This window comes from Kogia breviceps, chromosome 7 (genome assembly GCF_026419965.1).
Source record: "Kogia breviceps isolate mKogBre1 chromosome 7, mKogBre1 haplotype 1, whole genome shotgun sequence".
NCBI lineage: Eukaryota > Metazoa > Chordata > Mammalia > Artiodactyla > Physeteridae > Kogia > Kogia breviceps.
This window is the reverse complement of record NC_081316.1, coordinates 76,755,065-76,772,524: the sequence shown is the minus strand read 5'-3', so window position 1 is coordinate 76,772,524 and position 17,460 is coordinate 76,755,065. Positions and strand designations below refer to the sequence as shown.

Here is a 17,460-nt window from a genome sequence, read left to right as displayed (position 1 = left end):
GGGGACTTTAATTACACCAATGGACTGATTGTCCATACAGAAAATAAATAAGGAAACACAAGCTTTAAATGACACAACAGACTAGATAGATTTAATTGATATTTATAGGATATTCCACCTGAAAGCAGTTGAAAACACTTTCTTCTCAAGTGCATATGGAACATTCTCCAGGATAGATCACATCATGGGTCACAAATCAAGCCTCAGAAAATTTAAGAAAATTGAAATCGTATCAAACATCTTTTCTGACCACAACGCTATGAGATTAGAAATCAACTACAGGGAAAAAACTGTAAAAAACACAAATACATGGAGGCTAAACAGTGTGCTGCTAAATAACCAAGAGATCACTGAAGAAATGAAAGAGGAAATTTAAAAACACACAGAAACAAATGACAACGAAAACACGACAACCCAAACCTATGGGATGCAGCAACAGCAGTTCTAAGAGGGAAGTTTATAGCAATTCAATCTCACCTCAACAAACAAGAAAAATCTCAAACAATCTAACCTCACACCTAAAGCAACTAGAAAAAGAAGAACAAAGAAAACCCAAAGTTAGTAGAAGGAAAGAAATCATAAAGATCAGAGCAGAAATAAATGAAATAGGAACGAAGAAAACATTAGCAATGATGAATAAAACTAAAAGTTAGTTCTTTGAGAAGGTAAACAAAATTGATAAACCTTTAGCCAGACTTACCAAGAAAAAAGGGAGGGTACTCAAATCAATAAAATTGAAATGAGGGATTTCCCTGGTGGTGCAGTTGTTAAGAATCTGCCTTCCGATGCAGGGTTCGATCCCTGGTCTGGGAACTAAGATGCCACATGCTGCGGGGCAACTAAGCCCATGTGCCACAACTACCGAGTCTGCACACCACAACTAGAGACACCATGTGCTGCAAGTAGAGAAAAGCCCATGCGCCGCATCTAGAGAAACCCATGCACCACAATGAAGAGCCCGCAGGCTGCAACAAAAGATCCTGCATGCTGCAACAAAGATACTGTGTGCCACAACTAAGACCTGACACAAATAAATAAATAAATAAATATTGTTTAAAATAAAAATTTAAACAATTAGAAATGAAAAAGGAGAAATTACAACTGACACCACAGAAATACAAAGGATCATAAGAGACTACTAAAGGCAACTCTATGCCAATAAAATGGATAATCTGGAAGAAATGGATAAATTCTTGGAAAGGTACAACTTTCCAAGACTGAACCAGGAAGAATTAGAAAATATAAACAGACCTATGACAAGTAATGAAATTGAAACCGTAATTACAAATCTTCCAACAAACAAAAGTCCAGGACCACATGACTTCACCGGCGAATTCTATCAAACATTTAGAGAACAGCTAACACCTATCCTTCTCAAACTCTTCCAAAAAAATTGCAGAGGAAGGAACACTCCCAAACTCATTCAACAAGGCCACCATCACCCTGGTACCAAAAGCAGGCAAAGATATCACAAAAAAAGAAAAGTACAGGGCAATATCACTGATGAAAATAGAGGCAGAAATGCTCAACAAAATACTAGCAAACAGAATCCAACAACACATTAAAAAGACCATACACCATGATTAAGTGGGATTTATACCAGGGATGCAAGGATTCTTCAATATATGCAAATCAATGTGATACACCATATTAACAAATTAAAGAATAAAAACCATATGATCCTCTCAGTAGATGCAGAAAAAACTTTTGACAAAATTCAACACCCACTTATGATAAAAACTCTCCAGAAAGTGGGCATAGAGGGAACCTACCTCAACATAATAAAGGCCATATACGACAAACCCACAGCAAACATCATTCTCAATGGTGAAAAACTGAAAGTATTTCCTCTAAGATCAGGAAAAAGACAAGGATGTCCACTCTCACCACTATTACTCAACATAGTATTGGAAGTCCTAGCTACAGCAATCAGAGGAGAAAAAAGAAATAAAAGGAATACAAATTAGAAAAGAAGAAGTAAAACTGTCACTGTTTGCAGATGACATGGTACTATACATAGAAAATCCTTAAGATGCCACCAGAAAACTACTAGAACTAATCAATAAATTTGGTAAGGTTGCAGGAAACAAAATTGACACACAGAAATCTCTGGCATTCCTATACACTAACAACGAAAGATCAGAATGAGAAATTAAGGAAACAATCCCATTCACCACTGCAACAAAAAGAATAAAATACCTAGGAATAAACCTACCTAAGGAAGCAAAACACCTGTACTCAGAAAACTATAAAACACTGATGAAAAAAATCAAAGATGACACAAACAGATAGAGAGATATACCATGCTCCTGGGTTGTTAGAATCAATACTGTGAAAATGACTATACTACCCAAAGCAGGCTACAAGTTCAAGGCAATCCCTATCAAATTACCAATGGCATTTTTCACTGAATTAGAACAAAAAATTTTACAATTTGTATGGAAACACGAAAGACTCCAAATAGCCAATGCAATCTTGAGAAAGAAAAATGGAGCTGGAAGAATCAGACTCCTCAACTTCAGACTCTACTACAAAGCTACAGTAATCAAGAAAGTATGGTACTGGCACAAAAAACAGAAATATAGATCAATGGAACAGGATAGAAACCCCAGAGATAAACCCATGCACATATGATCACCTTATCTTTTTTTTGTTTGTTTTGTTTTGTTTTGTTTTTTTGTGGTATGTGGGCCTCTCACTGTTGTGGCCTCTCCCATTGAGGAGCACAGGCTCCGGACGCGTAGGCTCAGCGGCCATGGCTCACGGGCCCAGCTGCTCCGCGGCATGTGGGATCCTCCTGGACCAGGGCACGAACCCGTGTTCCCCTGCATCAGCAGGCGGATTCTCAACCACTGCCCCACCAGGGAAGCCCTGATCACCTTATCTTTGATAAAGGAGGGAACAACATAAAATGGAGAAAAGGCAGCCTCTTCAATAAGTGGTGCAGGGAAAAATGGACAACTACATGTAAAAGAATGAAATTAGAACACTACCTAACACCATACACAAAAGTAAACTCAAAATGGATTAAAGACCTAAATGTAGGAGTGTACATTATAAAACTCTTAGAGGAAAACCACTCTTTGACATAAATTACAGCAAGATCTTCTATGACCCACCTCCTAGAGTAGTGAAAATAAAAGCCAAAATAAGCAAGTGGGACCTAAAGTTAAAAGCTTTTGCACAGCAAAGGAAACCATAAGCAAGATGAAAAGACAACTCTCAGAATAGGATAAAATATTTGCAAATGAATCAACAAAGGTTTAATCCCAAAATATACAAACAGCTCATGCAGCTCAATATCAAAAAAAACCAAACAACCTAATCCAAAAATGGGCAGAAGACCTAGACATTTCACCTAAGAAGACATACAGATGGCCAAGAGGCAACATGAAAAGATGCTCGGGCTTCCCTGGTGGCACAGTGGTTGAGAGTCCACCTGCCGATGCAGGGGACACAGGTTCGTGCCCCAGTCTGGGAAGATCCCACATGCTGCCGAGCGGCTGGGCCCGTGAGCCATGGCCGCTGAGCCTGCGCATCTGCATCCGGAGCCTGTGCTCCGCAACGGGAGAGACCACAATGGTGAGAGGCCCGCGTACCGTAAAAAAAAAAAGCAAAAGCAAAAAAAAAAAAAAAAAAAATGATGCTCAACATCACTAATTATTAGAGAAAGGCACATCAAAACTACAATGAGGTTATTACCTCACACCAGTCAGAATGGCCATCATCAAAAAATCTACAAGCAGTAAATGCTGGAGAAGGTGTGGAGAAAAGGGAACCCTCCTACACTGTTAGTGGGAATGTAAATTGATACAGCCACTATGGAAAACAGTACGGAGGTTCCTTAAAAAACTAAAAATAGAACTACCATATGACCCAGCAATCCCACTACTGGGCATACACCCTGAGAAAACCAAGAAGTTACATGTACCCCAATGTTCACTGCAGCACTATTTACAATAGTCAGGACATGGAAACAACCTAAATGTCCATCGACAGATGAATGGATAGAGAAGATGTGGTACATATATATAATGGAATATTACTCAGCCATAAAAAATGAAATTGGGTCCTTTTGGAGATGTGGATGGACCTAGAGTCTGTCATACAGAGTGAAGTTAGTCAGAAAGAGAAAAAACAAATATCGTATATTAACGCATATATGTGGAATCTAGAAAAACAGTACAGATGAACCTATTTGCAGGGCGGGAATAGAAATGCAGACATAGAGAACAGATGTGTGGACACAGGCGGGGAAGGGGAGAGTAGGATGAATTGGGAGATTAGGTCTGACATAAATACACTACCATCTGTAAAATAGATAGCTAGTGGGAACCTGCTATAAAGCACAGGGAGCTCAGCAAGGTGCTCTGTGATGACCTAGATGGGTGGGAAGTGGGGGGGTCCAAGAGGGAGGGGATATATGTATACATATAGCTGATTCACTTCATTGTACAGCAGAAACTAACACAACATTGTAAGGCAATTATACTCCAAATAAAAAAAAATTTAAATAAAGACTTCAGTAGGTAACAGTCCTCTTAAATTAAAAATTAAACAAGACATTTTGCATGGCAACTCTAAAATTTAACTACAATATTTTTCTTCCCATCATTAATTCACAAGTCCTAAGTAAGGGGTCCGAGGGGAGAAAGGTGCGGACTTAACTGGACTACAGAACACCACCCTAAGCCTTCCTTGAGTACACATCTCTCTGATTGCTACTTGTTGCCTTACAGTTGGATGATGAAACATATAGACATTTGTTGAACAAAATTAACCTCCAAGTTTAACTCAATACCTATTTTTTTCACTCTCTGAAAGGAAAACATTTTCAAGCATTGTACTCAGCACAATGTAAACACAAGAAAACAGCTAATAATGCAATAAAACTAAGTGACAGTAAATTTTGAAGCTCTCCATTCTTTCACACAAACTTGGAAATAGGGAGTGTTCCCTATTATGATTCCACAATTCTTTTTGAGTATAGTTCTAATAAATCTAGAGGCTAGCATGTAATTCATTTAGTTCTGAACAGAGATAAAAGTTATAAACTTGGGAATTCCCTGGCTGTCCAATGGTTAGGACTCCATACTTCCATTGCTGGGGGCCCAAGTTCAATCCCTGGTCAGGGAAATAAGATCCCGCAAGTTCAAGATGCAGCCCAAAAAAAGAGAAAGGTTATAAATCTTGCTTTAATGATTCAACATCTGAATGTGTAACATACACATTTATAATGTGCATCCTCCTTCTGGTTGCATTTGACACGTTATTTAGCATTTAAAGCCACCCACAACAGTGCTTTATACATTCATTAACCTCCAAATCTTCCATCATACTAATTCCCATTCTCAATTATCCCATTATCTGTTTTCCAACCTCCTCCCAGGCCAAAGGTATGGCTAGAAAAAGATCATTGTGCTCTCTTGGCTTACAAGTTCATATGCTTCCTGCTTTTCTATTGTCAATTAAGGTTATCACTGGCAAACTATAATCCTTTTACAATACCCTCCAAAAGGGCTATTTCAAGTCTCTTCAAGCCTTTAATACTACTTTCCCCTATTCTCAACCAATGAGGCTGTCTCCACACTTTAGAGAGCTTCCCAATCTCTACCTCAATATCTGTTCACGAAATTATCTCCACTTCCCTCTTTCCCCTTATCTTTGCATCAAATGCAAACACACTTCCTTGCAGATCTTGCTCTCAGAATTATCTCATCTCCATTCACTGAATATTTTCAATTCTTCCCACTAACAAGTAACTCTTCTCTAACTTCTAATATGCATATATCTATCCTGAAAAATCAAAACTTAACCTTAATGCCCCTGTAGTAGCTCTCTATTTCTCTTATAACTTTCATATCAATACCTTTTGAAAAGCAAAATCTTTATATCTGCAAGATTTTAGGAATCACTCTTACTGGTCATCTAGTCCACTAGTTCTAGACCTACAGAATCCTACCATGGAGGACGCAAAAGACCCATCTCCCCTGAGGACACAGTTTACAGGAACTCTACCAAGTTTTTCAGAGTTCTTTTTTTTTCCATTTATTTGGCTGCATGGGGTCTTAGTTGCGGCACGCAGGCTCTTTGTTGAAGCACGTGGGATCTTGTGTGGCACTCAAGCTTCTCTAGTTGCAGCACGTGGGCTTCTCTCTAGTTGTGGTGTGCAGGCTCCAGAGCACATGGGCTCAGTAGTTGCACTGCGCAGGCTCCAGGGTGCCCGGGCTCAGTAGTTGCAGCACACGGGCTTAGTTGCCCCACGGCATGTGGGATCTTAGTTCCCCAACCAGGGATTGAACCCACGTCCCTTGCACTGGAAGGCAGATTTTTAACCACTGGACTACCAGGGAATTCCCTCTAACAAGTTTTTTATGGTTACAGAATCTACAGTAACATTTTTGGAAGTAAATTTTATTTCAAGAGCTTAAAATTTTTTAAATTATATATTAATAATCAAAAATGGTAGCATCATCAAGTATAAATTTAAACAGCTAAAATAACTTTTTTATAAAATATAAAGAATTAACCATTAAAAAAACACACAGAGAGAAAGCATGTTTGCAGGCAGCAGAAGAAAGAGCACTACCTATCTTGTATAAAAGCTCATTCTCTGATGTCTATGCCCCGCATCTCTGCTACCATTCAACCCACACAGCCTCACTCACTATCATCAACCACTTTCAGGCACTTCCCCTATTCAGCAAAGACTAAGCCAAGCTTCAAGCAAACTTTTCATAATCCTAAAAGATACATCCATTTAGATGATTCACCCAGCCTCAAAATTCTTAGACTTTCATTTCTATTCAACTTTAGCCACCCACTTCCAGTGGTACACTAAGTTCTTACACCACCTGAGACTGCTCTATCTTGGATATTTTAAATTCCAACATGCCATTCCTTGATCATCTTTATTCTTTCATGAGCTTAACACCTCCATTTTCTCCCTCTGTTGGGCTCCTTACTTCTCTTCCTTCTATGCCCAGCCTGGACTCCATCGTGTATCCAGCAGCACCTCTGATTAGAATCCTCACTCTTTCCCTATAGCTAATCTAACCCAAAATCAGTGTTTCAAGCTCACTTTCTTCATTCCTATACCAAGATGGTTGAGCACAAGAAGAGAAAAATCATGAGTGACCCATCACAGAAGTCCACGTCTATGGGAAAACTGACTTAGCCTCATTTCTACTCCCTTCTTTTAGGTGTTGAACATGAATCAGGCTGAGCCAATTAGGTTATTCTTACCCTCTGACAACAGGGATAGGTTCCAGGATAAGCATTTGATCTGAGGCAATCTAATCAGAGTTAATATCTGACTTGTATTGCTAATACTTAGAAAAAGATTCTCAAAATTATCAAGGAAGCATTTAGCTTACCTGCACCCTCAAGAGGAATCAACCTTAAGGTAAAGCTGATATCAGGTAAGCAAAACAAGATACGAAAGAAATCTGATCCTGATGCTATCACTAAGCCACTGGTCCCAGACTGAAGCCAGTGAATCCCACTTAACCTCTCAACTTTCTGGTTATATGAACCAATAACCTCCTTTTGGCAAAGCTTTCGATTGTGTTTTCTACTGATTACAAGCAAAAGAATCCTGATGTATAATATTTGGGTTGAGACTGACATCAACACATCATACTAATACCTTGCTTGATGTCCAATTGCCAATTTTAGTCTTAGTTCCCAGTTATCAGTAATCAGAGCTTTCTTCTTCTTCCTCTAAGCCAGTACCCAGCTCATAGCAGATGCTCAAAGGATATTTGTTGAACCACATTAGCAAGGCAGAACCTAGAATTGGCATCTGAGAGGGATTTATTATCCAATTTTGAACAATACTGTCTCCTAAGAGCTGTAAAACCAACTTAAAGACAGTGTTTCCCAAACATTTTTGGCTGCTTTCCACAATAAGCAGTGTATTTTATATCATGATCTGATACACACAAAATCTATATAGTTGAAAAATAAAATTCAAAGAATACTTACCCCCTACTACATGCAAAGAACTCTGCTATTTTCTCTTTCAATTTTTTAAATGGCTCATGATTACCCATCAAATTCATTTCACACCGCTCACAAAGGTATGACCTATATATTGGAAAACATGGTCCCAGGAGTTCTCTTAAATCAAAATGGGGAACTTCTATGATTTCCGTGTAAAAAGATCAGCCAGGGCAAACAACAAAAGAAAATAAAACACCTGGTCCAAGTACCCTTGCACACAGAGCTTCTCAAGTAGTAATACCTCTTGTCTCTCACCCTTTCTAATCAAGCAAGAATTAGACTTTCAGTGTTATTCCCTTACTCAAATCACCACAGCAGTCCTCAGTAAGACTCAGACGTCGGAGTAGAGTCAAGGCAAGGAATCCACTAAAGGTACCAAACACTGCATGTGAGGTGTAAAATATTTCAAGCATACACACAACGACAACTATTTGTCAAATTTATGTAGATGTATCAGTTAATAAAAATACAAATTATTTAAAAATACATGGAATTTATAGAAACACTCTATTACCATGTATTTCTCAAGAGTTAATAAATTTTTTTTCTCTAAAACCTTTCCTTTTCTGAATAAAAATTAAAAGAAATCCTCTACTACTGACAAGTTTATCTCTTTATAGACACACAGAAAAGGTTCACACTAACTAACCTTCAAGCCTAATGTTTCCCCCACCCAGAATCCTTTTCTGTTCTCTCTACTAATCCAAACCCTACTTCTCTATGAAGGCGTGCCTTCACACCTCTTCCCTCTGTCTTCCTATAGATTTGTAGTCCACACAAGTCATTTGACAGCATCACAAAAATAACTTTGTTGAATGTGTTGTTCAAATGTTAAAATACAATAAATAATTGTAAAAGCACTTTGGCAGTTTCAAGGTCTTATTTTCTGAACAGCTTAAGGTTAAAAATAATAATAATAATAAAATAACTGACTGCTATCCCAAACCAAATGACAATCTTTAGGGATGTCCTATCTGGACACCATGGAAAATACTTCCTAAGTATTTTCCTATCTGGAAAATACTTTTGCAGGAAGCCCTTAGATTACTGTCATTCTCAGTTGCAGCATCATCAAAACAAGGTTACTGTCATTTAGAGTGGATTTATACTTTGACAACAGTTCATTTCTGGTTTTTGAAGTTATTTGGCTCTATTGTCTATAACGTGTAAAAATATCCAAATATATAAAGCCAAAAGACCGAAGTTAGACTGGAGACATTTTAAATTATTTGAAAATAAAATACCATTTTCTGCAAGACGTTTTCTAAATTTTTTCATATGTTTTAAATTTGATTCAAAAAATTTCAGCTGATGGGAATTCCCTGGCGGTACGGTGGTTAAGGACTCGGCACTTTCACTACCAGGACCCGGGTTCGATCCCTGGTCAGGGAACTAAGAGCCACACGGCACAGCCAAAAAAATCAGCTGAATGTTAAACATATTATCTCCATATATAAATATATTTTTTAAGTGTATAATACTTTATTGATGACTATAGTTACAATGTCGGTAGACACTCTTAAAAGATCCTGTCTTTACCCATCACTGGTGGTGGAACACATCAGTGTGAGTTAGCTGCAGACAACTTAATGGGCATTTGTTAGGATCTCTCCAAGTCTATGGGCTTTGAAAGCATTTAAGGAGCTTAAATCACTTCAACTGCTGAAAAGCAATGAAAACTCTACGCCCAGATGAAATCAAAGTATTTAGTTTCTGGGTACACTTTTTTTCTTAAAATATTTGAGGCCCTGAGAAATGCCAGGATGGCGTAGTGGAAAACAAGCTTGAGAATAAGAGATCTTAGCTATAATAGTAATTGCTAACATTTATTCAGCCTTCACTTCATATAAGCCCAACATTACACTAAATCCTTTATGTGAATTATTTTGTTTAATCCACGCACCAATCTTAAGTAGATATTACCATTATTAATATTATCACCATCCCCACCGTACAGTTCAGATACCGAGCTTTTGAAGGATAACAAGTCCAAAGTCGTAAGTGGTAGAGCTGGGATGCAAACCCAAGTGTTCTTGCCACCTCGAAGCGGCACCTGGACGTAGTTAAATCCTTGCTTTTAGCCAATACTACACTAATCTGGCTTTCTGACTTTGTGCAAGTTATATATCCACTCTGGACCTCAGTTTCCTCATCTGTAAAAATAAAGCAACGAAGGCTAACGTTCCTTCCAGTTCTGCCTAACTTCAATATTACCAACCTTACAATCTCCCTGAGCGTCAACCAGCCAGTGTCATTCCTTCTTCTAACTGAATTCAACTAAAAAAGCATTTACCAACCCACTAGGTGTCCGGCCTTGTGGTAGGCCGTAGCCTAGGTCCCCCACTCTCTCTGCTCCCGTCCCTAGATGCCAACAGGCCCCCTTTCCACCCGCAAATCCCCTGGACCCGCTGGGATCCTTTCTCCTCCGAAGCCGCTCCCGGCACACTCCCGCCTCTAGGCCAGCCCCAGCTCTGGTTCCCAGGTCTACTCACCCTTCAGGTGGCCTCTGCTGTCTGGCGCCGAGAGACCCCGCGGCCCCGCTGCCTTGTCCCCCGGAGGGGTCGTATGGAGTGCCCCTGTTTGCGACCTTTCGACAACTCTGCCTTTCGTCATGGCTGCTACAGGGAAGGTGGAGGAAGCGGGGTGATGCCGCGGCCCCGTAACAACAACTGCGCGGCAGGCTCCTTACAACACCCAGGGGTCACAGCCACAGCCACTTCCGGGACGACGACCTCACCTGAGACGACCTCAGGCCCGCGAGCACAGTGACGCTGAGCCGGGACCCGCAGAGCCTACTCAGACTAGGCTCCGCCCCGCACCGCCCCCGAGGCTCGCGCACTCGCGCCCGCCCAGTAACCGCCAGACAAGTCAAGGTCCCCGCCCGCCCCACTTGCTGCCCCGCCCCGCTTCATGACTGCGCGAAGCATGCGCAGTCACGGCACCGGAGTCAGCCGGTGTCACAGACGCAGGCGTCCAGCGCGCAGCTCTAATTATCCGGAAGTGCGGTCTCAGAGCCTGTAATGCCTTTGTCCTAGCGACCGGAAGTGCCCGCGAGTGATTAGTTGGAGTTTCGCGGCGGGTGCTGAGTCAGCCGACTCTCTACTCTACCAATTCGAGAATCTGTCTCGAATCTGGAGGGGCTAGACAGTGCTTGGTCTGAACATGTTGGAAAACATAAAGCCTGATCCTTAGTTTCAGGAAACTAAGGCTCAAGGAGCCCGTAATCTGTGAAGGTCACAGGGTGGCAGAAATTGGTTTAGAATCCAGTTTTCTTGTTCCCAAGCAAATGCTTTCCCACGTCATCGCCCTGCCACCCCTCATTTGTAAATCCAGGTCAGCGCATTTTTCTTTTCCTTTTGCAGAGCCTAAACGTACCTTTTTTGGCGGTTACTTTTTCCACCCCTAGCTCTCAGAGCGGTATTCAGCTTACTCACTGGTGAATGTATTGGAATTCACTCTTGAAAGTAACTTGGCAATGTGTGTAAAAATACTGATTGTTCCTATCCAGTAATTAAATTTTTAAGAAGCTATTCTGTGGGAATAAACATGCAGAGGGAGTTATTCCTAACGGGATTATTTCTTAGTATAATAGTAAATGGGGAAGCAATCTAAAAACCCAACACCAAAGAATGGTTAGGTAAATGATGGGAGAACCATTCAGTGGAACTGTTTTATGTACACACCCTCTGCCTACTTATATTAAGACCTTCAGTGACCACTCTAAGAGGTAGCTTCCCATTTAATTCCTTCATGGTCGTTATTAAAAGCAATAATTATTTGGATTATTTGTTTACTTGTTTATTGTCTGCCTCCACCTCTAGAATGTAAGCTCCATTAAGGTAAGGGGCCTTGTCTTTTTGTCCACCATTGTATCCCCCAGCAGATGACAGTGCCAACACCTAAGAGGGCATTCAATAAATATGCTGAATAGATTTTCAACCATAAAAAATTACAAAGAGGGGCTTCCTTGGTGGTGCAGTGGTTAAGAGTCCACCTGCCAAGGCAGGGGACACAGGTTCAAGCCCTGGTCTGGGAAGATCCCACATGCCACAGAGCAGCTAAGCCTGCGAGCCACAACTACTGAGCCCATGTGCCGCAATTACTGAAGCCCACTGTGCCTAGAGCCTGTGCTCCACAAGAGAAGCCACTACAATGACAAGCCCACGCACCACAATGAAGAGTAGCCCCCGCTCGCTGCAACTAGAGAAAGCCCGCGTGCAGCAACGAAGACCCAATGTAGCCAAAAAAAGAAAAAAAATACTCAGAGACTAATAATGCAGATGATGCTTATTCAGAAATTCCAAGAGATAACTATAAAAAACAAAACAAAAATATTAGAAGGAATACATAACCAAGTAAATTTATATCTTTGGAATAGAGGTCTTCTTGAGCAAGATGCAAAACTATTAACTTAAACCCTTCATATATTTTACTAAAAAAAATTTTTAAGCAACAAAAAATAAACTCTAGGAATAGACTGAGAAAAAATATTAGTCACGTAAATAAGAATTACTACAAATCAATAAGAAAAGCACAACTCAACAGAAAAGTGGACAAGATATGAATGATAAATTCATAGAAGAAAAATAGCCAACAAATTAGGAAAAGATGAACAAGCTCATTAATACAGTGTGATGACACTGAGAGGTGTATAGATTGCAATAGCAGAAGAGAGGAGTGTCTAAATTAGAATGGAGCTGCAGTGAAGGTCTCCTAAGAAGAATGATTATTAAACGGATTTAAAGGATGAGAGGGAATTAACAAAGGAAAGGAGGAGAAAACAGCTTTTGTGAATGCTAGAAGCTACTGCTTATCTTTTTAAAAAAATTATTATTATTATTATTAATTTATTTTTGGCTGCATGGGGTCTTTGTTGCTGCGCGTTGGCTTTCTCTAGTTGCAGCAAGCAGGGGCTACTCATTGTTGCAGTGCACGGGCTTCTCATTGCAGTGGCTTCTCTTGTTGCAGAGCACGGGCTGTAGGCGCGTGGGCTTCAGTAGTTGTGGCACACAGGCTCAGTAGTTGTGGCTCGTGGGCTCCAGAGTGCAGGCTCAGTAGTTGTGGTGCAGGGGCTTAGTTGCTCCACGGCATGTGAGTTCTTCCTGGACCAGGGATGGAACCTGTGTCCCCTGCATTGGCAGGCAGATTCTTAACCACTGCTTATCTTTGAAAAGGAGCTTTAAGCAAAGAATAGGAGAATGGAAAAAAGTGAGATAAGACAAGAGCATTATCACAAAGTGCTAGAAGTTTGAACTTAATCCTGAAAGATATCTGAAACCATTGAAGAACTTTTTTAACTGGAGAGAGATGTATTAAGATTTGTATTGACAAAGCTTATCCTTACTGCCCAGTGACAGAATTAGAGGAGTGCCACACTAGCAACAGAAAGAGAAGCTAAGAAGTTATTGTAATAATCCCAGCTAGACCCAGGGTAATGGACTGGAAACAAAGATGATGTCAGATATGAGATAATGTGAGAAAAATTATTTTAAAACTTTTATTTAATTACATGAGTAAATACATACTAGTTATTCCAGAAAAAAAACAAACAGAAAAATATAAAAATAATCTCTAATAACACCGTCCATAGATAATCATGATATTTGGGATTTATCCTTCTGGAATATTAGAAATGTTAACTAAAGAAGCTGAATCTAGGGGAGTAATGCCCGAATTAGACAAGGATATTAAGTGAGAATGAAGGGATTAGGTGTTTAGGGAATTTCTGGTTTAGGAGGCTGAGGGGAATATTTGTGCCTAAGATTATAGGAAGAGGAGTCACACTGGAGGGAAAGATGCTGAATTTTGTTTTGGATACTGTCTATCTATACTTCCTTGCTTCCTGACTTCTATCATTTCTCACCTGAAACTCCTCTCCTTATAGTCACCAGTGAGCTTCTTTTCATTGGATTCAGTTTTTAGTCATTTGCTACCTCTCTCCATTGCTTAATACATTAACTGCTCCCTCCTTCATGGTTTCCATGACAATTCTCTGACCACTTAGTAAACTCTTTTGGAGGAAACTTCTTTTTCCTTTCCCTTAAAAGCTGGCATCTCCCCTAGATATCCACTCTCTTCTCAGTCTACAAACTTTTTCTAGGCAATCTTGGCCATGACTTCAATAACCACTTATACATACATAGATAACAAATTTTCATTTCAAACACCTGAACTATACACATAACACTTATTAGACATTTATACCAGGGTGTACCACAAGCACCTCAAACTCAGAATATCCAAATCTGAAATCAACTTATCCTTCCAAACTTTAAACACTTCCTGTATTCACAGTCTTGGGAGATGGCACCATCAGTTCCCCTTTTGCTTGAGCCAGAAACCTAAGAACTCTCATTTAACATTCATTAAATTCAACTTGTTGAATGAATGATGAATGAATGAATTCCTCTTGTCTTTCACACCACATTCAAACACTGGGTCTAGTCAGATCTCCATCTCCTCTTCCTTACCTTCCTCATTCAGATCTCATGACCTCTCTTCTCACTCACCTCTAAGCAGTTTTCCATATTACCACTAGAGTGGTCTCTGAAAGACAATCTTGAAGCCCTTCATGGTCTGACACAAGCTCAAATGGTCTAGCTGACTCTGAATCTAACGTGAATAAACAAATAAATGAATAAAAGAAACCATTCCGAACCACATATAGTACCCTGAACACGCCATACTTATTTGTGCTACTGTGCCTTTGCAATAGTTGTCCCTCTGCCATAAATGTCTTCTCCCCAGTGTTTCTCTATGATCAATTACTGCTTATCTTAGAAGAGTTGTCCTAAAGGTACCTACCAGTCATTACAGGCACTTCGTCCCCTGGATTAACTCTATTTTAGTAATTATCTAATTATATTTAATTGTTTACTTTGTTGGGGGGGGAGGGGCACTCCCCACGGCATGTGAGATCTTAGTTTCCTGACTAAGGATTGTACCTGTGCCCCCTGCATTGGAAGCGTGGAGTCTTAACCACTGAACCGCCAGGGAAGTCCCCTAATTGTCTACTTATTATCTGCCACCAGACTATAAGCCCCTTTGGTGATTCAGCATGGTGCCTTTCTCAATATGTTTTTGTACAGTGAATGCCTTTGAGATACATGAAAGCTCTCCAAATGCATATGATCACTAGATAGTTAAATGCACAAATGAAAAAAGAAGGCTGAGAGGGGTAGACCTATATCAGGAAATATTTAAAAATATTATAAAGTAATTAAAACGGGGATGTACTGGGTCAGGAAAAATGTAGGTAAACAAACGAGATCAAGACCCACATAATCACAGGAATTAGTATATGATAAAGGAGGCATTTTATTTTTTTTTCAATTTAAAAAAATTTTAATTTGTTTCAAAGTTAAACCCAAGACACATTGACTTCATAGGAAATCCACTGAAAAATGTTTTTCTAGGCTGAACACCTGTTTCCCTTTAGTCTCCCCCAACAGAGCATGTACATGTTAATTACTTTCATTTTATAATCACTGCTGTCCCACCACTATACCAAGAATGCCTAAACTGTGTGTGTGGTATTCTGAATGTTCTTAGTTATACCCTAATTTCACTAACTGCAAAAGATTTTCTGGGATAACCTGTCACTTGAATTCTTTGGCTACTTTTGAAGATGATGTCCAAAGAACTCTTAAATGATTCTCCTTTGTGTGTGGGGGGGTTATTTTATAGGCATTAGCAACTAGCACCTGGGGCTGTGCTGATCCCATCTGGCATCCCTGGGAGACAACCTGTAAAACCAAAGAATCATTTGATGTAACAGCCAACTAAGTGACTCAAAACTGAAGGTTCAATTTAAAGAAAAAACTAATTTAGAGAAAAAAAGGGCAATCCTAGAGGAACTCATTCTAAAAAATCTATCATTATGCCTCTGTGTGTGCATGTGTGTGTGTGTGTGTGTGTGTGTGTGTGTGTGTGTGTAAGGCACAACCAGATCGATTCAGTGCATGCTGGTGGGTCCCAGATGACTCAAAGGAGGTATTTTAAATCAGAAGAAAAAAGGATAGATTGTTTAATAAATGGTACTAGGATAATTGTCTAACCAATTTTTAAAATCAGATATCTATCATATACTATATACAAAATTAATTATCAGATGATATTAAAGCTTTAAATTTAGTAATAACTATGAAAGTACAGAAAGATAAAATAGAAGAAATGTTTTTATTATCTTGAGCAAAAAGACCTTTCTTAGTATAACCTATAAGAAAGCCTCTGATTTTATCCCTGTGCAAACTTAAAACAGAATTTAGCACCCATCACACACCCAAAGGAAAATCTACTCCACAAAACAATAATGAACAATGTAGAGATTATTGAATTGTTTGAAGAGAAACAGAGAGACAGTTAATAAATTCTTCTAGACATTTTTGTTGTTCCCACTTATTGTCAGCACCTCACTTTTTCTCCCCCCTCCTAATCTCTAGAGCAAACACAGTGCTTTTCTGCTTTCAGTCTTGACTCACAGGCCTTGGAGGTCTAGCATAGCATATTTGCAAGCATAGCAAATATTTGTCTAATAAAAGTTGAAAAGCTTTTTTAAGGATCTAAAATTAATATTGGAATAAGGAATACATTAAAATATATTTTACATAAAGAAATATGGACATAATTTAAGTTTGCAGATTGCTGAATATTCACAGACTCAAGAGGGGCATCTCCAAGTCAAGAGACAGAACAGTACCAACACCCAGAATACCCAATACTTCCTTCCAAGTCATTATTCACCCTCCCCAAGAGAAACCACTGGAAAAGCCTCTTAAAATATAATGCAAAACCTAAAGCCAATTTGAGATTTCCCTATCTGGCCATGACAAAGTAATTGGTACCAGACCAGCCTTCCCACTGCAAAGAACTAGAAAACTAGGCAAAATGTCTGAAACAACTGTTTTTAGATGCTTAACAATAGTCAGTCAAGGACTATGATCCTTGAGAGAAGGGAAACAAATGAGTCTCATGATTACATGGTCTTCTGCCTAGAGGCACTTTCTGAACCACAGCACAAGAAAAGGTAGCCCAAAGAGGGCACAGTGGTATTACTAGGCCAAAGAGAACAGGATGGGAGTTCAAGGCTACCATTAAGGCTGGAATTTGCAGGGCAGGACACCAGAGAGGAACAAAGAAGAAGCTCTAGATAGCTGCATAGGAATCTCCTTGGGTTTTTGGTTGAAAGACCACATGAGGTGGAGCAAAGAAAAATGCTCGCGAAATAACAGGTATTGGAAAGCTGTGAGCTGTGTGGAGATTCCAGAGCTTACATGGGACTGGAAGACATTAAAGTTCCACTAAACCAGAGTGAAAAAATCTCGTGACCCAATTTGACATTCAGAAAAGACACCAGAAAGCCAAAGCCTTAGTATTAGGGCTAATCTAACCCTAGAGAAAAGGCTGCTTTAGACATACACTAATACAGATTAAAAACAAGATTCAAAGGATTGATTT

At 39.6% G+C, this 17,460-nt stretch overlaps 1 protein-coding gene across 1 annotated transcript in view; it reads right to left on the bottom strand.

Annotated features, from left to right (window-relative positions):
* The window catches only part of TMEM41B (transmembrane protein 41B), a 30,885-nt gene extending 19,972 nt beyond the window's left edge, over positions 1-10,913 (bottom strand). Inside the window, exon 1 of the mRNA XM_059069164.2 lies at positions 10,497-10,913. Coding sequence (XP_058925147.1) covers positions 10,497-10,617 — 121 coding nt within the window. The 5' untranslated portion in view covers positions 10,618-10,913. The remainder of the gene's footprint in view (positions 1-10,496) is intronic.
* Positions 10,914-17,460: the final 6,547 nt, after the last annotated feature.